The 25256-nt window shown below is 39.3% G+C and overlaps 1 protein-coding gene across 3 annotated transcripts in view; it reads right to left on the bottom strand.

The window, feature by feature from the left end:
* Positions 1-24933, bottom strand: part of LOC145436262 (uncharacterized) — a 42737-nt gene extending 17804 nt beyond the window's left edge. For all 3 annotated transcript variants that reach the window (XM_080313627.1, XM_080313628.1, XM_080313630.1), the window contains exons 1-19: positions 24827-24933; positions 23902-24030; positions 23717-23840; positions 22437-22537; positions 22112-22222; positions 21552-21655; positions 17659-17839; positions 16453-16502; positions 15733-15883; positions 14552-14612; positions 12014-12204; positions 11803-11862; positions 10242-10322; positions 8157-8187; positions 8039-8094; positions 6756-6826; positions 3588-3859; positions 2196-2342; positions 851-1054 (exon numbers count right to left, since the gene is read on the bottom strand). In XM_080313627.1, the coding sequence (XP_080169753.1) occupies positions 851-1054; positions 2196-2342; positions 3588-3859; positions 6756-6826; positions 8039-8094; positions 8157-8187; positions 10242-10322; positions 11803-11862; positions 12014-12204; positions 14552-14612; positions 15733-15883; positions 16453-16502; positions 17659-17839; positions 21552-21655; positions 22112-22222; positions 22437-22537; positions 23717-23840; positions 23902-24030; positions 24827-24847 (2146 nt within the window). In that variant the 5' untranslated portion in view covers positions 24848-24933. The remainder of the gene's footprint in view (positions 1-850; positions 1055-2195; positions 2343-3587; positions 3860-6755; positions 6827-8038; positions 8095-8156; positions 8188-10241; positions 10323-11802; positions 11863-12013; positions 12205-14551; positions 14613-15732; positions 15884-16452; positions 16503-17658; positions 17840-21551; positions 21656-22111; positions 22223-22436; positions 22538-23716; positions 23841-23901; positions 24031-24826) is intronic.
* Between the last annotated feature and the right edge of the window lie 323 nt (positions 24934-25256).

Raw genomic sequence — 25256 nt, 5'->3', positions numbered from 1 at the left:
AAACGCTCTGCGGGCCGATCAAAATGCCGTCGCGTGCCGAATCCAGATCGCGGTCCGCATGTTGCCCGTCCCTGCGCTAGATGCTGGACATGATATGTTCATAAAATATATATTTCTTCATTTTGGTGCCATAAACGTTGCGATCACACCAAATGTGTCGTCGGAAGCGTTATGCGTTAATATTGCATTAGCCTCCATCGATCTTTGCGGAAATGGTTTTCGGCACTCCTCGTTCATATCAAAACGAAGACGCGGATTTTCAAGACACAACCACGTACTTCAATAAATACAGCAGCAAAATTAGCTTTTAAATAAAGTCTACCAATTTCTACATAAATAGTATGATGTTATTTTCAAGAAAAATCATTATTTTGGTGTATATCACAAGCAATGTTCCCTCTAAATTTTGACGAGTCTGCGCACACTCACCAACTTACTGCGCAGACCCTTAGACAACAGTGCGTAAGGACTAAAAAAAGGTCATCACTTCGGATTTTTCGTGCGCAACTTAGATTTTCTGTGCGCAGAGACCGTGTCAGCACTGCGCATTTGCGCACGTGCGCAGCTTAGAGGGAACATTGATCACAAGCCTACAGTTCATATTTGCACAAGACAGATATGAAGATTGCATCAGAATAGAGCTAAATTGGGACTAAAACTTGAGGGGTCCGCAAGGGTCCGTGACGGCCAAAAGGGGTCCGCGAAGCCAAAAAGGTTGAGAACCACTGGCCTAAGATAACACTACAATGTGCCAATAAATGTCAAAAAATAACCGCCCTATATATTATTTTCATATTGATCACCATTGGGTAAGACCGCTGTAGGCCTACGTCTAAATACATCTACATACTTTGTTTTCGTCTCTGAGATCGAGTCACCCTCCTCAAGCTTGGAATATCTTCATTTCCGCTACCCGATCCTTTGTCGCTGACTTCACCACCTGATTTTTTATCGTCGACAACATCTTCTGCAGTTTTTTCGCCAGAATCCGTTTTGGCCTCGGTTTGTTTATCGGAGGGGGCCCGTTCTTCGGAGGCGTGTCGGTTGTCTCCCGCTGTAATTCAACGCCGGGTCAGTTTGCGGTTAGTATGTTTTTCAGGTTTGTGGTCATTAAATAATAGCTCACAAGATAGTCGCATTCAAGCATGGTTGTAACCATAACCAAGTGACAAGGCTGCGAGTCACACAAGTCAATCTCAATTTTACAGTTTTGACTCGAATCAAGTCGAGTCATTTTCAAGTCATCACCGAGTCAAGTCCGAGTCCAAGTCAGTGAATAGAGAGGATCGAGTCCAAGTCATTGTTTGTTCACTGTTCAGTTCAACCCACCTTTTTTCAACTCCCCTCCGTGATACAGAATGGCTCGTATTCATAATATCATACAATTGAATAGTATATTCATATTGAAATATAACCCGAATATTTTCGGCTGACACTCGTCAGGGGTAATCGTCAGCAACTAGTAGGGAATTGGAAAGAACACTGTATATCAACAATCGTATCACAAAATATGACGTAACCAGCATGAAAGAGAGAGAGTTCAATGTACTATTTTCAGGTGGTACACAAACTTCTTTTGTTGACAGAGTTTGGGTTGGTGTGCATTTTCATGCCGGTAACGTCATATTTTGTGATACGATTGTTGATATACAATGTTCTCTCCAATTCTCTACTAGTTGCTGATGATTACCCCTGACGAGTGTCAGCCGAAAATATTCGGGTTCATTTCAATATGAATATAACATTCAATTGTATATTGAAGTTCTGTACCTCCAAGAAGTTATTCATAATATCGTAAATTTCCTCAGCCCCAACATTTTCCGGCCCCATTTTCCAAGTATCAGGACTGATAGACGAAATACCATTAATGCGGTGACTTTACTATTCTTCGAAGTTACAATGAAATGTTGGTCTTGGCCGTCCTAGTCTTGAGTCCTATGACTTGGTTCGAGCCACCAAAGAAATGGCTATTCTACTTGAAATTGAGTAAAAATTTATGTTGTCACTACTACTTGGAGATAAACAGCTGACCACCATGATGACCTCTGCAAATTATCACTGACCACCATGATGACCTCTGCAAATTATCACTGACCACCATGATGACCTCTGCAAATTATCACTGACCACCATGATGACCTCTGCAAATTATCACTGACCACCATGATGACCTCTGCAAATTATCAAACACTTACCTTCGCCGGCAAGGTAATCCAGCAGCATCAGATCGGCCGAAGCGTCCGCAGGAACAGAGCTAACGACAGACGCGTTCAATTTCGATTTTGTATTTTTCGCGGCTTGCTGAGTTTCCGGGACCACGTCCAACGTGACGATGCTCGGGGCTGAAAAGATTCCGATGACATCACAGTCACACAGTTTCAAGTATCAGACGTGAAAAGTTATTATCGTAAGAATAACAAATTATGTAGAACTTTGGGTGTGCGTCATGCTGATGCAAGTGTTGCATGAACCTGTTCAAAAGTAGGTTAGAATGCCTTTCGAACAAGTTACATATGGAAGCTACGAATACTTTCGAACAAACTTTTGTTAAATTGCAGCAGTGCAATTAAGAGGCACTTGAAAGAATAATAGAGGCAAAACAGGATGGTCGCGTCTCTCTCAAAGGATACCGAACACTCACAATCAAGGTAGCAGTCATACAGTAAATTCAATAAAACCAAGTATAATTATCAGGACGTTTTTTTTACCTAAAAAACGGAAGATTTTGACCTAAAACATCAAAATTTTAACATTTTTTGACCTTAATAAACGTAATTTTGACCTAACGTAGGCAAATTAGGTGTTTTCCCATATAATGTAAAAATTGTACTACTGATCTTCATTTCTGGTTGAAACTGTCTGTCCTTACGAAGTAGTTTGACGCGAAAAAGACTTTTTTGCCTCAAAAACTGCCAAATTTTTACATGAAAAAACATTATTTCAACGAAATCTGGCCCTATGAAGAATTCCAGTAGTTACATTACGCATTATGGTAGAAATAGTTGAAAAAATTGTAGTACAACGAAAAATACTTTCCTACATTATTGGGTAGAAAGTGTCTGTCCTTACTAAGTAGCTTGCCAAGAAAGGAGAAAGAACGTTTGACAGCAGCAGTTGTTGGCTGACTACCCTGAATTTGTGCGTACACTGCTGGTGACAAACCGTGTTGCTCCATTCTGACAATGTTGTCTATATCACAATTTTTCATCATACACTTCTTGATATAAGAACCATGCAGTCTTGCTTCAGTTAGGATATTGCGGTACGTTCAGCATAACACCGTGACAACCTATTTGTTTCATTTGAATGTTTATGATTCACAATGAGCAGACAATAGGTTGTCTTCAACGGTAGGCCTATAAAGTAGGTTACAAGCTGTGAAATGTCAAATGATAGGGTCACCGACAGTGCATAGTTGCACACATTTGCAGCAATTAAATTTCAGGTAAATATTGATTTTTGGGAAATCAGCGGCACACAACATTTGTTTTAAAGGATGGAGTTGTACTTTAAACAGCATTCACACCGATCAAACCGCTCAGATACTACTAAATTTTGACAAGTACTAATTATAACACAGCCCCAACCTTTTTTATGCGACTGATTCTTCTTTGTGGTAGTTCGTTTTCCTTTGGAATCAGCAAATTCATCGCTCGAGGCACCACGAATTGCGTCACTATCGCTGCCGACAGTGTGTACTACGCATCTGCTGTTCGTCATCGTCAATCTCGATATCGAGACTTTCGGCGGTCTGGCTGGGCGTTCCTGGTTTGCGTTGTCGTCAGAGTCGGAACGCAGCGCCCGGTGTACGTGGGCCGAGATGAGCACCGGCGTGACGGATACTTTCGCGTTGGGCACACTGGAAAAAAGCAAGACTCAGAAAGCAGACTTGAACATAACTAAAGAATTTTCAGCTTTTACAAACAAGATTAGAAATAGAATGACAGCTGCTAATTTTTTACTAAACTGGAGTAGAATTGGGACCATAGCCATAGGCGCTGAACGCTAATTTTCCTTATGTATGCGGGTTCGATGACGTCACAAAGGAATGACATCATAATATGACGGAATTGATAATTAGGGTTAATATAGCATCAATTCATGAGGGTTAAGTGCATGCATAAATGCCGATTATGCAATATCTTCGTGTTAACAAACTTGCACGTATGATAAGCTTGTCAACGAGTCCAGAAGTGCTGTCAATTAGCGAGTCCCTGATCGCTAGCGAACAATTAAATACGTCGCTTATCAACGCGTATTACGCAACCTCGCCGACGATTTGCGCAAGCCAAAATGTCCGAGTTCATGTGGAATCTGTTCTATAATGGCACCGATTTCAGGTTGTTCAAACCTTTCTCGGCTTTTACAACTCAAGCCTTGACAGTTGACACACATCTTCTGATGGTTATGTTTAGGTATTAGCGGAATTCACCTACGCATGCACGGCGCACTCACAATCGCACATGTCTGCGGACATTCGATGTCATTCAGTTCAGCGATGTCACTCTTTAATCACAATGGCTAACCAGCAAACACCTAACGGCATTGTCACCAAGTCATCGAGAGATTGGAGCCAACGCATGCTAGGCTCTAGACGCGATAGTTGGCCAGCGATGATACTTTCGTAGCGGGCCTGTTGCAGATGCGATTGTGTAGGCAAGCGATAATACCGTGTGCGCCAATGCAGATGCGATAGTGCAGGCAGCGATGGTACAGTTCGTACCGGGCCTACTGCTGATGTGATTGTTCAAGCGAGTGAAACTAGGCTTGTTGGAGACGCGATAAATCAGGCAAGCGTCCCAAGCGATGGTTGCCGAGCGCATGGCAATCAATGACATAATTCCGCGATCATCTCAGCGGGAGATCACGTCACGTTGTGTACAGACGAATCTCGCTAATTGGCAACGCGCTTGTCGCTAATTGGCGCGCGCAACGGGTTACCTCGCTCACATCAGCGGCAACAGGTAATGTTGTGAACTGAAATGCATTGCGATTTGTTCTAAATAACACAATCGGGGTTCATGCCGATACATGCCAAACCGAATTCTAGGTATGCCGCATACCTAAAAAATGTCTAGGTATGCCTGGCATGCCTTGCATAGCCTACCTAGGTTCGGCGCCTATGACCATAGCTATACAGTTTTTTCCAAATTAGATTAGAATTAGAATTACAGCCACGAATTTTTTACCAAATTGAAGTAAAATTGGGATTATATCTATACAGTTTCTACAAATAAGATTTGAATTAGAATTACAGCTACAAATTGTTTCCAAATCAGATTACAACTAGAATCACAGCTACAAATTTCTTACCAAATTGGAGTAAAATTGGAATTATAGGTATACAGTTTATCCCAAATTAGATTAGAATTAGAATCACAGCTGCGGATTTTTTTACCGAACTAGAGCAGAAAATGGAATTATAGCGGTACAGTTTTTTTCCGAATTTGATTAGAATTAGAATTACAGGTACAAATTTTTCACCAAATTAACGTAGAATTGAAATTGTAGGTATATATTTTGATCAAAGTAGGCTAGAATTAAAATTAAAGCTACGAATTTTTAACAGAAGAATTGGAATTGGAGCTATACAGAATTTCACAAAATTCGATTAGAACTTGAGTTACAGCTACGAATTTTTTTACCAAATTAGATTAGAATTAGAATTACAGCTATAAATTTTTACCAAATTAGAGTAGAATTGGATTATAGTTACAGAGTGTTTTTCAAATTGGATTAGAATTAGAATTATAGCTAGAGAGTTTTTTTTTCCAAGTTAGATTAGAATTAGAATTACAGCTGCAAAATTTTTAACCAAATCAGAGCAGAAGTGGAATTATAGCTATACAGTTTTCTTCCAAATCAGATTAGAATTAGAATGACAGCTATGAATTTTTACGAAATTAGAGTAGAATTGAATCATAGCTACAGATTTTTACAAAATTAGATTAGAACTAGAATTACAGCTACGAATTTAATATCAAATTGGAGTAGAATTGGAATTATAGCAACATTTTTTTCCAAATTAGATTAGAATTAGAATTAAAGCTACAAATTTTTACAGAATTAAAGTAGAATTGGAATTAGAGCTATACAGATTTTTACAATATTAGATTAGAACTAAAATCACAGCTACAAATTTTTTACCAAATTAGTTCAGAATTGGAATTATTGCTATACAGATTTTTACAAAATTAGATTAGAACTAGAATTATAGCTACAAATTTTATATCAAATTGGAGTAGAATTGGAATTATAGCTATACAGTTTTTTCGAAAGTAGATTAGAATTAGAATTACAGCTGCAGAGTTTATTTACCAAATTGGAGTAAAATTGGAATTACAGCTATACATTTTTTTTTTCGAAATTAGATTAGAATTAGAATTACAGCTACAATTTTTTACCAAATTAGAGTAGATTTGGATTATAGCTATAGTTATTTTCCAAATTAGATTAGAATTAGATTACCGGCATTTCGCTGTAATTAGACGACTAGAATTATCTAGTTGACCAAGTCAGTCAGAGACCGTGTACACGTAGCCAGCGAAAATGCCTCCAACAGCTGTTAAAGGCGCACTGCGCCCAGAACGTGACATGGTCTCAAATAGAAGCGAATGTGGACGTATCTGTCATAGCGCTGCCCACAAAATTGCTAACTCCCACTCTGAATGCAGCGTTCAAGCTAAAAGCATGCTCACCCCCTTGTTTAGAACATAATTGTGCCGAATAAAATAAAGACGCCAAAAAACACAAACCTTTCACTGGCATGCGACTCCTTCACTGCTTCGGGCTCCGCTTGCGAAGTTCCGACATCGTCGTTTGAGTTCTATCAAGAAATATGACACGGTTACCACGACATAAAATTGCACAAAGGTCTGTTGTATGGGGCGACACGTCGTTGAAATTAATTTTAATACATTAGCGTTTTCCAATTGATGCCTGATATAGGCAGACATGGTCAATCTGAGTAGAAGCACTGCTAATTTATTAGTAATTGAAGTAGTAATGACTACTTAATTACAAGTAGTAGTAGACAATGAAAGGCCTGAAGTGTAATAAAATAATCAGTTTCAAATTTTAGAATTGGCCGCGTGTCGAACACTGTTTGTAGTAAATTATTGGTTGGCTACTTTTGTAACAGCGGGATGGACAATACATCATCGAGGGTTGCAATGACTCGAGTCGTGACTCGATTAGAGTCCGACTCGAGTCACGATTTTCTGACGACTCGACTTGACTTAAAATACAGGAATGACTCGACTTGAGTCATTACGCATGACTCGACCAAGCTATATGATTCGAGACTCAGAGGGCAAAGATCGACATTTCATTGTAATTTCAAAGAATAGTAAAGTAAAAACACTATTGGTATTTCGTCTATTGGTACTGGTACTTGAAAATGCGACCAGTGAGGAAAAATATTATACGGTATTATAAACGCGAACTATTCGATATCACCGAACAGAGTTATAAAAAGTAGGTTTGAGAAGACTTCAACTGGAAAACAAGCAGTCAACACAATGCCTTGGACTCGACTTTCTGTTCGCTGAATTGAACTTGACTCTGGTCAATATAAAATGACTCGACTTCACTCGAGTAAAAACTATAAAAGTGAGATTGACTTGCGAGTCAAAGCCTTGCGACTTGGTTACAGCCCTGGCGTATTCACCATAAAACACGACATATGGCACACAGAGCATTGCATAGAGCAATATTCGGCAATACATTTAGTTACCGTTTTCGTTCACAAAAATGATCCAAACTGCCGAAAAAATACTTCCTACAGTACAAAAAGTAAGTAGTTTTCTGTCAAAAAATTATGTGCAGCTGTAACGACAATTTCACGCATTAAATAATGCCTAGTTTTGCCTAAAAACTGAAAACTGTTACGTGTAAATATTCAGAGAACACATCCACTTTCAGAGTAAGTACTGAAAGTATGCAAAATTATTCCAAGAGTACTAGCCTACCCCACTTCTGAATATACGCGAGTTTCGGTAACGAATCAGAAATTCAACAAGCGAAAAATTACCCTCACCTTCTCAACGTCGATCGGAATAGCGCCATCGCCTTCCGGTTCCAGAGATTTCGGATCTGAAAATACCAACTGACATTAGTCTGCAGGGCCAGAAACAAAGCTCCATCGAAATACTTACCAGAATTGAAGTTCAGCACATCAGGACAAACCTAAACGGGAATGAATATTTACTTGAAATCATTGTACCTCGACGGTAGGCTGCGATAAATTTCTGGTACAGAGACTATTTCTTTAAATTTTAAATTTTAATCAAACATGGAAATAACTGTGTAGTTATAATTCTGATCTCATGTGCAGATATGCGAGGTACGTTAGGGCAGCCTCATAATTACAGCAAAATGCCGCCAATCTAATACTAACCTAATTTGTGAAACCATAGTGTCCTATATGGTGTCGACACAGGCAAATCTCACGCCTCAGTGAAATTGTATCACGTCACAATTTCCATTTGGCTACAGGCAATTTGACGGTCATTTTTGACCGGCTTGCCGAGCATTAAATTTGGTAAAACGGGTACCATTCGAAAGCTGACTCTGCACTGATTACAAAATATAAATTTTATTCCGCTCGTGGCCCTGGAACTCCCACAATCAGCCTCGAATTTTTCATTGTTATGGAGATTGGCATTGGGACGCAACAATGCTGAACAATGCTGTCTGGCTCTTTTTCTCTTGAGCTACTCTCTCGTTTCGCCAGACAGCATTGTTACGTCCTGAGCTACTCTTTCGTTTCGCCAGACAGCATTGTTGCGTCTCAATGCCAATCTCCATAACAATGAAAAATTCGAGGCTGATTGTGGGAGTTCCAGGGCCACGAGCGGAATAAAATTTATATTTTCGTATTCAGTGGAGAGACAGCTTTCGATAGATACACGTTTTACCAAATTTAACGCTCGGCAAGCCGGTCAAAAATGACCGTCAAATTGCCTGTAGCCAAATGGAAATTGTGACGTGATACAATTTCACTGAGGCGTGTGATTTGCCTGTGTCGACACCATATAGGACACTATGGTGAAACGTTTCTATTCTCTCAGTTTCATTCAAATCTTGTTTGTGGTTTTCTTGCAAATGCTACAGGAGAACGGTATAGCGTCAAACGAACCAAGTTTGCTGTACAATAGTACATTCATTTGCTATTGTCGTCCTCAAGAGAATGAGATATGATTTATAATAACGGAGCTTGGTTTAATGTCCATGTTTTCAAATATTCAGTAATTCCAATCAAAATCTATTTTGAAAAGAAATGTATCGCGATAGTTCTAATCTTCACATAAATTGTTAATAACTAGGGTAAGTTTTTGCAGCTTTTGCAACTTTTTTTACAGCTTCCTAAATACTCGGAAGTTTTAGGCTGTTTGAAGGAATCTTATCGTGCAACTTTGAAACTTTTGTCCATTTTCTTCATGCAACATTTTGCATCTTTTTCGATTTTTCAAGAAAGTTTTTTCGATTTTTCATGCAACCAACTTTTTACTGGAAATATTTGACAGTGTATGTAAATAGGTCGTTTGATCACGTCACCGTTTTTCGAGAATTTTGGTGAAATACACGGCCAAATTTGACTGAAATACCGTAAATCAGCACTGAGGTAGCGCTTTAACGTATTTCGGGAGCTGAGTCCGGAAAGTGGACCTTTTTTGTATTATTTTTAGTCAACCAACGGAGAATGTTGATGGAAAACTGTCGTTCGGGAGTGGAACTGCGAAGTTGACCTTTTTTTTTGTCAACCGACCAAAATGTGGTCTTTTACTGCAACTTTTGTGAAAAATGAATGCAAATTTCCACGGATTTGACTGCAACAAAAACTTGCTCTAGTAATAACTGTATCACCATAGTTCTAATTCTACTCTACTTCGGAAAAAACTTTTTAGCTGTCATTCAATTTCTATAATTGTATAAGACAAATGCTGGGTATGAGATGTAGTATGAAATTATTCGCTATTTGGCGCACTTGTAAAGCTTTGTTACATATAACGGTCGGCCATGTACTATGATGTCATAGCGCAGCCTGCAGATGGATGACCTAACAGACATACAAGATCTCATTTCAACAAAGTTTGACTAAAAAAATACTCAAAGTTGTTTCCACTCCACTATCGTATTATTGTGATGCAATATCGCCCTGTTTCGAATTAATGAAATTATAATTAAACTGATATTGAAACCATCTGTGCGAATTAGCACCGGTACACAAGCTCACAAACCTGCATCGAACTCCTGGCAGACTCCTGAGACAGCTGAAAGAACGAAACGTCCACAGCGGGTGTGCGTCTGGAGACGTTCATCTGTAAACGACTAAAGCGAGTCAAGCCTGGGCAACGTTCAACTGCCAGACAGTGGTTCTCAGTCAGGGTTGCAATGACTCGCGTCGCAATTTTTCGTCGACTCTATTTGCCTCGAGTCAATTATTGTAAATGTAAAAAGACTCGACCCGAGTCACATTGTTTATCGACTCGACTTGCATTCAAGTCATTGTGCATACAGAAACAGTCTTTTATCTGTTTCAAAAACCATTAAACACTAAAGTGAGAAAAATGATCATACTATACTATGCTGGTACATGACAAGTTTCCTACCGGTCCGCCAGATATATTGGAAATTTATGTCTTATTTCCAAAAAGCAAGAATTTGGCCGCCCGTCTATTAATTAAAGTAATATTACACTAAATTTTAAATTCATATAAAGTGTGGAACGTATTTTCGTACAGTGTATTGTGTATATACGACATCTAGTGAGACTTTGAACCAACTTTGGTAAATTCCGACCATGCAAGCTGCAGCATACAGCAGAGTCGCATTTCATTCAATGGATACTGAAAAATTGCAATCAATTTAGCGGTCTTTAAAATGACTTTGGAAAACTTTGCAGGAAGGTCGTAGGAACCACATATAAATATTTCCTGTGAAAATTCAGCATTAAATGAAGATTCCAATATCGTGATTTAATTTAGGGTGAATTTTAGTTTTTGACGGTTGAGAACCACGGACTCAAAACAAAGAATAGCAACCTTAATCCATCGAGAAATTTTTCGCTACTACACGTGGTTTTGTTTCTACAGACAAAGTCCTTGGCAAAACCGCGGACTCAAATTTTACTATTGAAGATTCTTCGCTAGTGGCTATATTCCATTATAATGTCCAATGACTCAAAATCCAAATTGTACTGTAGAATTTTACCTCGAGTCTTCTCCACTTTCACATATTACTGGTCTCAACAAGTTGTAGCCAACTTTAAAACGATTTGAATCAACTCAATCAGTATTGTGACTCAAAACTCTGCATTACCTCATACAGCATTTTAAATTGAAACAATCTAAATTTTGTATTCCAACCAAGTCACAAAGCTCCGAGCCACAAGTCAATCTCACTTTTATAGTTTTGACTCGAGTCAAGTCCGAGTCCAAAATGGAGAGCAGAGTGTCGAGTCCGAGTTATAGTGTTTAGCGCTAAATTTCGAGTTTAAGTCTCGTTAAAAGCCCTTTTCACAACTCTGTTCGGTGATATCGAATGCTTCGCTTTCAACAGTTTCTGGTCGCATTTTCAAGTACCAGAACTGATAGACGAAAACCAATAGTGTGGTCACTTTACTACTCTTCGAAATTACAACGAAATGTCGGTCTTCGCCGACCGAGTTTTGGGTCATATGACTTAGTTCGAGTCAAGCTTACTCGCTTTTGAACAAGCTATCAACCTCTCACATTTTGCAATTTAGAATAAATTTGAAAAAATTTGCCAGGCCGGCTGTTGGTGTAGAATAAAACTCACCCATGCGCCGTGGTTTCCAGTGATGTCGACCTTCGGCACCGACGACTTACTCACATGGCCCTGAAAGACAAAATGGAATATCGCTTGTAAAATGCACCGCAGTCTAAATTGCTACTTGTATGGTAGAATTACTATTTTCCACAAAACAAACAGAGTGATCGCCACAGACCGCACAACATCTACCGTACCTAAAAAGTTTCCATAAACTTACCAAATTTCTTGTTATTCCGAACAGCGCATTTGCGATCATCACAAGTTTCGCCAAAGTTAATTTCTCCTGCACGCATATCATCACAATCATTTTTCTAGAGACCTTGTCCACGAGCGTGAAATCCTGCAGTACGCGATAGGCGGGCAGTTGAAAGTTTAGATGCAGGTCGTAAGTTCCCGATCTTTTGTTGTCTGAAAGAATGTATCGTTACCGGGGTCATACTTGAACAACCACAGAATTCTCGTTGTCCGATTAGCCTAACCAGAGCAAACTGCCAACTTGAGCTAATTCTTGACATAATTTGAACAGCTTTTTGGAGGTACAGAACTTCAACATACAATTTAACAGCATACGGTTTTCATATTGAAATGAGCCCAAATATTTTCGACTGGCACTCCTCAGGGTTATTTGTCAGTAACTAATGGAGAATTGGAAATGAACATGTACATCAGCAATGGTATCACAAAATCGAGTTTTTTTCATGTTTTTTTTTTGCTCTAATATCAGTACCAATCTAACTTGTGAAATGTTTCGATGTTATAATATCAATTCTAATCGAATTTTTGGTTTTCCTGACAATGCAACAGCACAGCGCGAAAGTATCCAAGCTTGCTGCACAGGCATTAGGCATACTCATGCTTGGGAGGAAAAATTCCGATTTGATAAGCACTGAACATGACTCATTTTCGAAGTTTTCGCAAATTCAGGAAAAACCTGAGTAGCTGTAATTATCATTATAATCCAGGATTGTAACGACTCAAGTCATGACTCGAGTTGAGTCACGATTTTCTGACGACTCGATTCTCAAAATACAGAAATGACTCAACTTGACTCGAGTCAACCTGAGTGTTAACCAGGGCTGTGGAGTCGGTAAATTTTACCACCGACTCCGGCTCCGACTCCACACATTTTCAATATACCGACTCCGACTCCTGAGTCTTTAAATGTACTGACTCCGACTCCGACTCCTGGGTCTTTAAACGTACCGACTCCGACTCCCGACTCCGACTCCAGCATTATTACCATTTTACTTCGAAAATTATATGCCACATTGTCGGCTGAAAGACTATCATACAACCATTAAATATATGCAAAAATATGATCAACTGTGGCATGCTAAATTGTTTCATTGTGGCACAGCTCGAATTATCCACGATCAAAATCGACGGTATCAGTGAACAACTGAACATGCCTCTATCATTTTGTACAAATGTTTTGTCGACGATCTCGCGGCGAGTGCACAAGCGAAGCCGTATCTCCTAATTGCGAACATAGTTGGACTCAATTCTGTGAATAATATGTATTTATAATTTTCAGAAGGGGGCTCAAATACTGAATGCAAGAAATCTAGTGACAATGAATCATGCGAAGTACCGAGAAAAATTTCAAGTCAAATAAATCTGCTATGAAATATTCTACTTCATGGTCATATATAAGAAAATCTGGGATAAATGTGGCTGACCCCTGGATACGTCAATGCGCCAGAGCTGTTGTTTTAGTCATCATCAAATTTCGCGGTCATGCTAATCAAATTTTGGTTGGCCTTGCAATTGTACCTGATGTCATAAATAATTTCGAGAATTACCTCGCAGGCCACACCTAACCTTCTCGTGTGCCAAATTTGGCCTGCGTGCCACGGGCTGGCCGCACCTGATCTGTATGGTTAATAATAACAGTGATTGGTGGTACATAAAAATTCTATTGAAAATTCTTTGAAAGCAAATGTTTTCATGATAGAGAAGTTGGAGTCGGAGTCGGAGTCGAAGTCATAGTCATTCTCAAAAACTCCGACTCCGACTCCAGTCAGTATTTTCCCACCGACTCCGACTCCGACTCCAGCTATTATAGTTTTCACGACTCCGACTCTGACTCCATCAAGTGAAAATCACCCCCACCCCGACTCCGACTCCACAGCCCTGGTGTTAACACACTTCTTGGACTTAGTCATATGACTCGAGACTCAGACGGACAAGACCATATTATTTTCAAGGGATAGTTACGTAACCACAAAATAGGGATTCGTATATTGGCATTGGTACTTGAAAATGCGACGAAAAACTGTTAAAAGCGAAGAAAACTAGTATATTATAAATGCGAACCATTCGACACCACCACATAGAGTTATAAAAAGTGGGTTTAACAAGACTTCAATTGGAAACTAAGCAGTCAACACAACGACTTGGACTCGGACTCGAGTCAAAATACCATGACTCGGACTCGACCATCAGCTCGCTGACATGGACTCGAACTTGAATCGGTGGTGAAATGAAAATGACTCGATTCGAAACTATAGGCTATTCAAGAGTGGAGCAGGGCACAATGACCCGATTACTCAAAAATCTTAATAGAGCATTAATCCTAATAACTAGGGTTGGGTATGAGAGATGAGATGATGCTAAAATACACGTTCCCTGCCACGAAAAGTTTATTTATCAATATAGAATTATGCACATTGACACACATTGCCAAGTTTGGGGGCTTTGTCTTTTAAAGTCAAATGCAAAAAGCGCAGTGTCAAGTTGATAATAATCAGCCCACCTTCGATTTTGAAAGACGCGAGGTCGTCGGCCTTCACGTGTGCCACGTTCCACTTGCATTTCTGAAAACAGGTTACACAATAAGACTCCGGTCATAGCACTGAAAGATTATATCCAAACATGTCAATATTGCATTACGTTGACTCTGTAATGTGGCTTAAGACCAGTGGTTCCCAACCTTTTTTTAGACACTCCCCCCCTTTATGATAGTAAAAAAGTTCGCGCCTCCCTTACCATCATACCACAAAATCCAACCGGGTTGCTAGCAACCTCAACAGATTGTTTGATGGCATGGAAGGTTATGACTGTTGATGAGAGAATTGTAAAATATGAAATTCGGTCTATATATAGACAAACACGCGTGAATTGGAGGTAAATCGCGCAGAGCACGAAAAATTTTTTCAGTTGACCGCTTCTTCTCCCCCCCCCCCAGGTTGGGAACCACTGCTTTAGACCATCGGTCGCCAACTTGAAATGGGCCGCGTGCCTCTACAGCAGAGCTGTGCAAAACTTAAATTTTCCTTTCTTCATAACATTGTACACCAAATTCGGCTCAATTTTAACCTGCAGAAGTGAAGTTACCGTACTGGAGTTCAAACATTTTTAATTTGAAATAAAAAAATTGAATAAAAAGTTTCAAATGTTTCTGGCAACCACGCGAAATTGTTACGTTGTCCACAAATATGATGTATACCAAATTCGACAAATTCCACTCAGTAAAAGCGAAATCATAGAGTTGCAAAATTTTGGATTTTGAATAATACTATTTACGGTGGGTAGATCTAATACAAATAAAGAACTTGCCACAGTATATACTAGGCTACAGTTTTTTCAAATCCAAAATTTTGTGCTCCAATGACTCTGCTTCCACTGGTTGGGTTTGAGCCAGATTTGTTACAAATTGTGTTTCCAGACAACTTACCAATTTCAGGTGGTTGGAAGTGAAATTTGGAAAAAATAATTTATTTTTTTTTACATTAAATTTAATATTTTACAACTCCTGTAGCTCTGTTTGGAATTGAGCCAAATTTGGTGGACAGCGCTTTATTAGCAAACCTAACAATTTTATCAAATAGCCTAGCCATGAAAAATTAAAAACGAAAAATATATTTTTGAAGAAACCTATTTTATACACGGGGGGTCCCCTCGTAAACAGCCACGCGACCTATCACCGATACATACATGTTCGTTTTCCGACCCATCCTCGTGAAAGGGGTACCTGACTTCGAGCACTTTGCTTACAAAGCAAAAATCGGCACAGTTGCACCATCGGTTCGTCGGCGAGTATGTTTCCTCTCCAATCACAAGCTTGTCATACTGGAGCGTAACAATCCTGCAATGACAACAAAAATTGGAACATCGTAAACACGTCCTATCTGTTCATTACATCGAACCGATGCATTAGTCTTTCAGTCCTATTAGCCTAGCTAACCAATCTAACAAGTTGCACAGTTTTCTTTGATGTAAATCTGCTGGCCTGCAATAAAATTGTTGCACATCAGAAGTTGTTTTTGCGTCGTGTGTTTACAAAGGTTTCGTTTAACGCAAAGGACAGCAAATTGTATAATAATTACAATTAAAAACCTTGCAAATGTCTCTTGTACCATTAGTGATACGCGTACCACAGTCTGAGAACCACCAGCTTACAGTATCCAATAGACGTGGTAGGCAATATTTTTATTTAAAATAATATCAAGATTGACGTCTGCTCAACAGTTTACAATATCCACAAGGAGCAGTGACCCACACTTTTACATTATTAGCCATGGATGGAAATGGGAAATGGGAAATGGGAAATTGAGAGTTGACCATCATGGATTCATGTACACAAAAACCGCCATTCTTGCAGGATGGAAATAACAGAAACGCATCATAAAAATGAACATTCCACACTGCACTCACCTTCGTTTGTGAACCGAGCTGTTGACCTCGTTTAGAAACATACGAACGCTCTGAAAACAACAATAATAATAATAGCTTGTGATGGACAGGTTAAATCTCAGGAAAATGTCATTATTCATGAACTGATAACAACCATCGATCCACCTTTAGATTACACTGGTCAGCACACATTTTGATGCCAAGAAAATTTCAACAGTTTTACAGTATTTTTAGGTCGCTGAATCCAAAAATGAAATTAGTTTTTCGGAATTGGCTCAATTTTTTTTTTAAATATTCCACATTTTTGGTTCGAAAAGTGCTAAAATATGCAAATTTTGACATAGGTAAATTTCACTTCATATACTACAACTTCGATGAGTTCACATCTGTCTCTTCAAGTGTGTGCATATAGTATTGTCCTATTTCTGTAGCGATATCGTTGAAGACGCAATCGTTACCACAGAGAGCGTTGACAATCAAGCAAAAATTATAAAGATCAGGCGATATTTTTGTAAATCAAAAACAGGTGCCGTCAAAGCCCAAACACTACGTTCAGTAACGCTCAAAGCTCAGTTAGTAAGCTGTCCAAGCACGCTAATCAATCATATACCTCCATTTTCAGTAAAAGTCCTTCGAGGTATTTGAAGTAAAAAATGTTCATCTTGTTGGCTAAAATATGGAATAAAATAAATAAAAACCATCGATATCTCAAAAAGTAGAGCCAATTCTGAGAAACAGATGTCATTTTCGGACTCAGCAGCCCAAACATACCTAGAAACCATAAAAATATCTTTGGCACTCAAAAAAAAGCTTCATTTTTATTGGCCAGCGATAAAGATATTGGATCGGAACTAACGGGGTCTGATCAGAATCGAGTATATTACCGATAGAATTCCAGGTCGAGTGTCATACTGATTCCGGCCAAGTATTTTTGTATCACCATGTCACCAAAAATGAGAAAAACCGTTCTGGATAGGAACATTTTAAACAGCATCAAATCAAATAATACCAGTTACAATTCACGAAAAGAATAATTTTGTGTCACAGTGCATTCTGACGATTCACAACAGGATTACAGGCCGTTAGATTAGAATTCGAGCTTAGATTAGCAGGATTTCAGTTCTGGGATAGCATGAAAAATTACATTGGTGCTACGCTGCCATCTGACGCCACAGACTTTATATATATAACGAGGAAATAAAGAGATCACATAAACACAATACGAACGTAATCGAATTCGTCATAGACGATGGCCAGAAATTTCGCCAGAATCTTCGGGTGGCCTTCGAACCACGTCAGAGCTTTCCGATTGCGGATCTCCGTCCTCCACATTCTGATTATTATTTCAATGATCAGTTCCTGTAGCTCATAGTGGCCGGTCTGCGCCAAACCGTCGAGAGCCCTTTTACTGTAACAACGAAGAGACTCTTGGCGTGACAGTAGTCATTCACAAATATTTTTCCAATAGTTTGCCTCCTGTGTTTGATGACTTTTTCGTACCTGCCAAAAATGCCCACTCCCACTACACGAGATCCTCGTCGAAAGGAAATATCAACCTAACTAAGAGATCTATCGACTACCCGGGCCCTATCATCTGGAACGCATTACAACCACATATCCGTGAATTGCCTTATATTAGATTCATAAAAGCCCTACTTGATCACCTCTTGTCGTTACACCAACACTGCTGCCCTACACACCAACACTGCTGCCCTACCTTGCCCAGACATTGCTTCATTGATCATTTGCTACCATCGTTCAATTTTTCTTCTATTTTATTTTTTTAACTACTGTAACCTTTTTTACAGCCAGACTGTTTAGAGTCAAGTGTACCTGTATGATGCTGGTGTGATCAGACTAGATGACCTTCACGGTCTTATCGATCATTCCCAGTGGCGTATCCAGGGGGGGTTTTAGGGGGTCGGAACCCCCCCCTTTCAAAATCCTAAAAATTGATGTAAAATATAGCCTCTAATATTTGCTAATTTACTAAGTTAACATATTCGTTTTTACGTATGAGAAGGCGAATATGACGTGTTAATGTTATTTACGGGGACTAAAACCCCTACCAATTCTTGGAATCATGCGCCGAATTAGTCGAAAGGATAAAATAGGTCATTATATTTCGCTAATTCCATACGAATTCTGCGCTTGTTCAGCTACATTTCAGCGGTAGTTGCCGACGTTATCAACTTTCTTCCCTCGATTTCTCTCTCGCCTTGCTAAAACGAGAGACGCATTTTAGGAAAATCTAATCTAATTGGCCGACGCGATACGTAATTGCAAAGACGAAGTTGTCGGCAATCAACATCGCCCACGAATTCGCTGCACCTGCTCGCCTTGAAATCCTAATTAAGAATTGCACGGCGTGTTGATTGATCAGCGAGACGCAGCCACGGCGGCACCAGTATGACAATGCTATTCTCAAATCCACATTGTCTTCGCGATTATTGGCGAGAAATGGTCTACGATTGGCATTCACATTTCAAAATACAAGCCTAGCAATCCACGTTCCCGATTGTTAGGTGGCTTGCTGGCGTCCAAATACAGGCCCGTGTTGTCGCTGAACGGGAGAATTGAGTTGGCCTAGTAGTAAAGTTAACCTAATTATATCGGCTGACAAGTTTCTCTGCCGATCAAGTTATTATCCCAGTGTGTACTCTGTATTAATTGACTGACTTGCGTACTTGCAATTAAGGTCTAATTACCTTCGCGCGTACTACACATTCCGCCTGACGGTTAGTAAAGCCATCAAAAAGCACACATTCGTGTACGACGTACACTGTTCACACCACACCTCTCTGTGGCCATTGCGATCGCCCTCGTTTATGCTACCACCTTATTCCGCGCTTGTTCGTCCGCTGCGATACTACCGACCGTGCGCATAATATCGTCAAAACCCAACAAAATCGCGCATCTCTGGCCGCAACTAGGCGCTTGGAGACGGGCGGCGTTTGCTGGCTCATGACTAAATGTGAGCAATTACGAATTTCATTCAATCATACCGTGAAAGAAACACGATTTTCAGGCAATGTCTGTATCGTATTCGTACATCTCCCACTCACCGCAAATCTCTTTTTATTATTAAACTATACAATATCGTAAATATTCGCCATGGCGTGGAGACGAGTGATCCTAATGATGACGTCATAATAGCCAATTTCGAAATACAAAAACCCCCCTTTTTTCGCGCTCTGGATACGCGCCTGATCATTCCTATCTAATACCGAATACTGTGCAAGCACATTTTCTGTACCACCATCACTGCCATGTGTTATGTATTTTGGTTGGATGAAAATAAAGACTCTTTCTCTCTCTCTCTCTCTCTCTATTATACAATCGAATAATTCATATTGATACAAACTTCTATTTTAGCTGACGCTTGTCAGGGGTTGATCATTAACAACGGCAGAGAATTGTAACGAAATTTCAATACGCAATTGAATAGTATATTAAAGAGTTGTAACCAAGTCACAAGTCAATCTCACTTTTATAGTTTTGACTCGAGTCAAGTCGAGTCATTTTCAAATCACCACCGAGCAAGGTTTGAGTCAAAGTCATGGTACTATGACTCGAGTTCGAGTCCAAGTCATTGTGTTGATTGCTCAGTTTCCAGTTAAGGTCTTGTATATCCAATTTTTATAACTATGTTAGGTGATATCAAATGGTTCACATTTATAATATATTAATTTTCCCCACTTTTAGCAGTTTCTGGTCGCGTTTTCAAGTACCAGTACCAATAAATAAAATCCCCATAGTGTGGTTACTTTACTATTCTTTGAATTCACAATGAAATGACGGTCTTCGCCGTTTGAGTCTAGACTCATATGACTTTGCTTGACTCGAGTCCAGAGTCGAGTCATTTCCGTATTTTGACAAAATGACTCGAGTCAAGTCATCAGAAAATCGTGACTGAGTTCAACCCTGGTATAATAATATTGAAATATGTAATATTTTTGGCTGACACTCGTCAGCAAGTAGTAGTGAATTGGAAATAACATTGTATATCAACAATTGTCTCACCAAATATGACGTCACCAGCATGAAATTTCGAATAATCGAGGCAAAGAGATCGATTAAGCTTAATGTACAATTTTAGATTATACACAAACTACTTCAAGGCAAACAAATGAAAGTGCCGCCCGCCTCTCTTGACGACACGAAATCTGTCATCTCCACAATTTCTGGGACTACAGAATCATCCAATAAATATATGCCAATGGCAGAAGTTTGCATATCCTCAGTCATATCACCAACTATGATATCACAGGCACGGAAATTCAAATAGACAATGCGAACAGACGGCTGAAGCTCAAGTATTACCTTTAGATCACACACAAACTAGGTTTATACAGATTTCACTAAAGGACGGCTCTAAGCCAAATGAGTGAAAGAATCCAAAAAAACTGCAACTATTGTTGCTGAAATCCACTAGTTTTAGTGGCGGCTTGGATGTGCCTACGTGATAAATTAAAAGGATTACTACAGCCTAGGGTTGTAACCAAGTCACAAGGCTCCGAGTCGCAAGTCAATCTCACTTTTATAGTTTTGACTCGAGTCAAGTCGAGTCATTTTCAATTCAGCACCGAGTCAAGTTCGAGTAGAAGTCAGCGATCAGAGGGTCGAGTCCGAGTCATGGTATTATGACTCGAGTCCGAGTCCAAGTCATTGTGTTAACTGCTCAATTTGTAGTCTTGATAACCCACTTTTTATAACTCTGCTTGGTGATATCGAATGGTTCGCATTTATAATATACTAATTTTCCTCACTTTTAGCAGTTTCTCGTCGCATTTCCAAGTACCAGTACCAATAGACGAAATCCCCATAATGTGGTAATTCAACTATTCTTCGAAATTTCAATGAAATGTCGGTCCTGGCCGTTTGAGTATCGAGTCATATGACTTGGTCCGCGTCATGTGCGATGACTCCAGTCTAAGTCGAGTCAATACACAGATTGACTCGAGTCGAGTCATTTCCAAATTTGGCGAAAATGACTCGAGTCAAGTGGAGTCATCAGAAAATCGTGACTCGAGTCGGACTCGAGTCGAGTCATGACTCGAGTCATTAAAACCCTGCTACGTCCTAGAAAACCACATAGCAATTCACGAAACGGGACTCACCTCAACATATCAAGGTCCTCCTCGTTTTCTTCGACAAATGTCCTGCAGCAAGCCGCAGCATTACTGCCTTCTTCTTCGAAAATACCGAGAAATATTTCTCCGACCTGTTAGTCAAGTTAGGATCGTCTCACGATCACAAAACAACGATAGAGCAACACCACAACCATAAGCAACAACAAGTCTATAGGTGTGTCATTGGATAACGATTGATCATATTCTCGAAACCAAAGTACAGATCACAAGATTACGATTCCAGTTGACAGGCCACACTGGTTCTTAGCAATATGGCAATGTAATAATAATTAGTTCACAATCGAAGCTATATGCAAATTTACTGGCTTCATTCTGGAGTTAACAGAATTATGACATTAACAAAATAAAATATTCCACACCCCTTCAGTGACCAAAACTCCTTAGGCAAAATGTATGGTCCAGAGATTATCTCGAAATCAATTTTCACACCAGACATGTCTATAAGAGCCAGCTAGTTTTCAACTGAAACTAATTCTAAATTCAAACCCAAGTTTTTGATACAGCTTATAACAACCCGCTCAACATACCTGTGTTTTCGCATGTACGGAAGCGTTCGCCTCTCCCAAAATTAATAGAATCACATGCAGCATATTCTGTATGAGCCAGTTGAAATGGTCGTGCATCTTTTCGCAGTAACTCTGAATTAATCGCAAATAGAATATGATTCGGGCCATATTCCGATTTTGAAGTCACAAAATAAGATGGAAGCGTATTATAAAACCACTTGGAACAGCGGTATATAGATATCGGCCGGATATTTCAGTGAACACAACTTGTAACGGAACCGTGCAATTGAGTACAAACAAAACACGTCAAATACCAGCCCATAACTGAATGCAAGAAGTTACTTACGACGATAGTGCTGAAGAGAAGCACGAACGGTTTGACAGCTTGGCTGCTATTAGGGTTACCTTTGTCGCAGACCATGGACATGAAGAAATTGATCATCATTTCTGTGTACAAGGACACAACTCAGTTGGTCACCAAAATTAGAATCCAGCACGAACATGATAGCATTGGAAGTTATAAACTAATTAGATTTGTATCGCTTATCATATCGGCATTATAAGGATCCGGAAGCATGAGCTCAAAGCCAACACAGTTAAGCGCACTCAGTCAGATCATAAATAGGGCAAATCCAAACAAAGTACCAAATTATATCAATAGTTACTTCTTCGTTCGGAGAAATTGATGTGAAAAAGTAATATGTACGTTTGGTTTCTAGCAGTAAGTCGCGGCAATCTGTGGCAAGATGCAAATAGTACCAAGAATGTTACATTTTGGCAACACAGAATCCCGCATGTGGACATGAAAACAAAGCCAAAAGTAAACACAGCCCTGAATCCACAAGAATTTAGACAACTCAATAGTGAGATGAAAACAGAGCACGGAACATAATGAATTAGAGATTCGGTACTGGGCAGATTTGAATAGGATCAAAATATCCACACTCTTATCCAGTGGTTCTAGAACTTTTTTAGACACGCCCCTTTATGATAGTGAAAAATTTCGAGCCCCCAATATTGTGATATCACAAAATGTTGAAGAGAGCATTCAGAATGCTAGCAATCCCAATGGATAGCTTGACGGCATTGAAGGTTATCGCTGTTGAGAGAATTCTCAAATATGAGATTCAGATATTAGACAGAGCAATAACTATGAGCTTGAGGTCAATCATGCCTTGCGCGAAAATGTTTTCAATCAACTGGTGTTTCGCGCCCCCTTCAGATGCTTTCGACCCCCTCCCCAGTTTGAGAACCACTGCACTAATTGAATTGGTTGTTTTAAATTGATATTGAAATACTGAAAAAAAAGATCGGTAATGGGCCACTTAAAAGGTGCCGATGTCTTGGCAGAGTTCTGGCCATGGGTATTCGCACCTAATAATCAAAAACAGAGTTGACCAATTGATTGTCAAAAAAAATCATAAAAGTGCCAGTCCTCAAAATGTGAATATTCCTATTGATTGAATTGAGTGATTCACTATTCAGAATGATCGATTTGAACTGTACAGCATCGGAAGTAACTGAATTTGATTTTTGGACTTCGGATCAGCTATTCGAATCACCCATCCCTTTAAGTGAGCAATGTGACAGGAAGATTCTAAATCAGGTTAAAATTAAATTGATTACCAAAGTTAGAATGCATTTTTGAAGAAATTAGCTTTTGAATAGACGAAGTCAGGTTTTGGTTCACAATATGCTGCAGAACGTTGACCAGGATGGAGGTGTTGCTCAAATTTTTGCACTCGATCGCCTAAAAAAGCAATGAAGCGATTGACAGCAAGTTAGCGAATGCAAGTAACAGGCAAACTCACCCTGATAAGATGCTGCGAATACTTTGCCGTGAACTGTAGAGATATAGATTGAGGTATCTTTGCATCGCTGGTGTTCAGAAAATAACAAATATCCTCCAAAGTAGAAGACTGCGAAAGTTTTCTCTCAAGCTAGAAAAGGGTTATTGGGTGTAAGTTATTACAAAGTTGATGAAGCCTACCAACATGCACCTCTAGTGTCAAATCATTTTGAAGGCGCATATCATGTGTCCAAATTATAAACACACGCATGCAAATCTAGCAGTGAAGTGACCTAAAAGGAGTTTATGGATACCGGTATGGATATACATTTTTGAATATGTGAGTGTGACCTGGATAGTGACTAGTCCCAACCCGACATGATTTTTTTTTGTATAGTGAGATGTTCTTCAACAAAATATCCGATTCAAGAAGATACCATACCAAAAATACAGACCACATCCAGATGATTACTTTCAGACTGAATAAACTCGGTAAACCAGTTACTTAACACTTTAAAGGCAAACGTAAAGCCTACACAGTCAATATAGAATCGGTGTCTTGTGCACAAAAAACATTCTACTCACTGCACAGTGCACAACACGGTGTGATACTGGGTCGACCAAATATATTGCGTTAAATATACAGGAATTTCAACCCCAGCCTACCGACCGTAGTTTGTCAATGAGATCACGCAAAAAAACTAGAAGACCAAATATATCGAGCTAAACATATAGGGCTATACTGGGATTCATACCTGGGTTTTAAATACACTACCGGTACTCTACAAGATCACTCTTCATCACTGAAAGTGATCAATAAATTTAATTGGATATAACATATGACAGCAGAATTTATAATCGTGACATTCAACAATAATCTAACTCAGCAGATCATCATGGATAAATAATTTCAAAAGGAACTTCAACTAAAGAAGCATTGCACTTACCAATAAACTGGCCTCTGCCATCTGTCTTTTATTTCATTTAGATTGGAATATGAGATAAATATAATTTTCTATTTCATATGATCTGAGAATTGCAGTATATGGTATGGTATATATCAATTTACGGTAGAGTGTAGCCCACACCGGTTACACCCGTTAGACCATTACACCGATAGTACAGAAGGCTATACAAGGCTACACTATGCAAGGCTACACCATACGAAACTATGAACCAATTTCATCAATATTTTGTCTTCATCATCAAGTTTCAGTACATTATTTAGACCAGTGGTTCCCAACCTATTCGGATGTCAGGGCCGCATGACAACACTGGAGTAGGCTACTTATAACGAACATTTAAAGATAATTAGGCAACCTCTGTATCGCAACGTCGAGCTAATTCAAATACATGCACCTGGACTTCTATAGATTC

Source organism: Botryllus schlosseri, chromosome 3 (genome assembly GCF_051294905.1).
Source record: "Botryllus schlosseri isolate E-star chromosome 3, Bs_hap1, whole genome shotgun sequence".
NCBI classification, from domain to species: Eukaryota; Metazoa; Chordata; class Ascidiacea; order Stolidobranchia; family Styelidae; genus Botryllus; species Botryllus schlosseri.
Note: the sequence above shows the minus strand (reverse complement) of the source record. Positions and strands in the feature narration are given on the sequence as shown.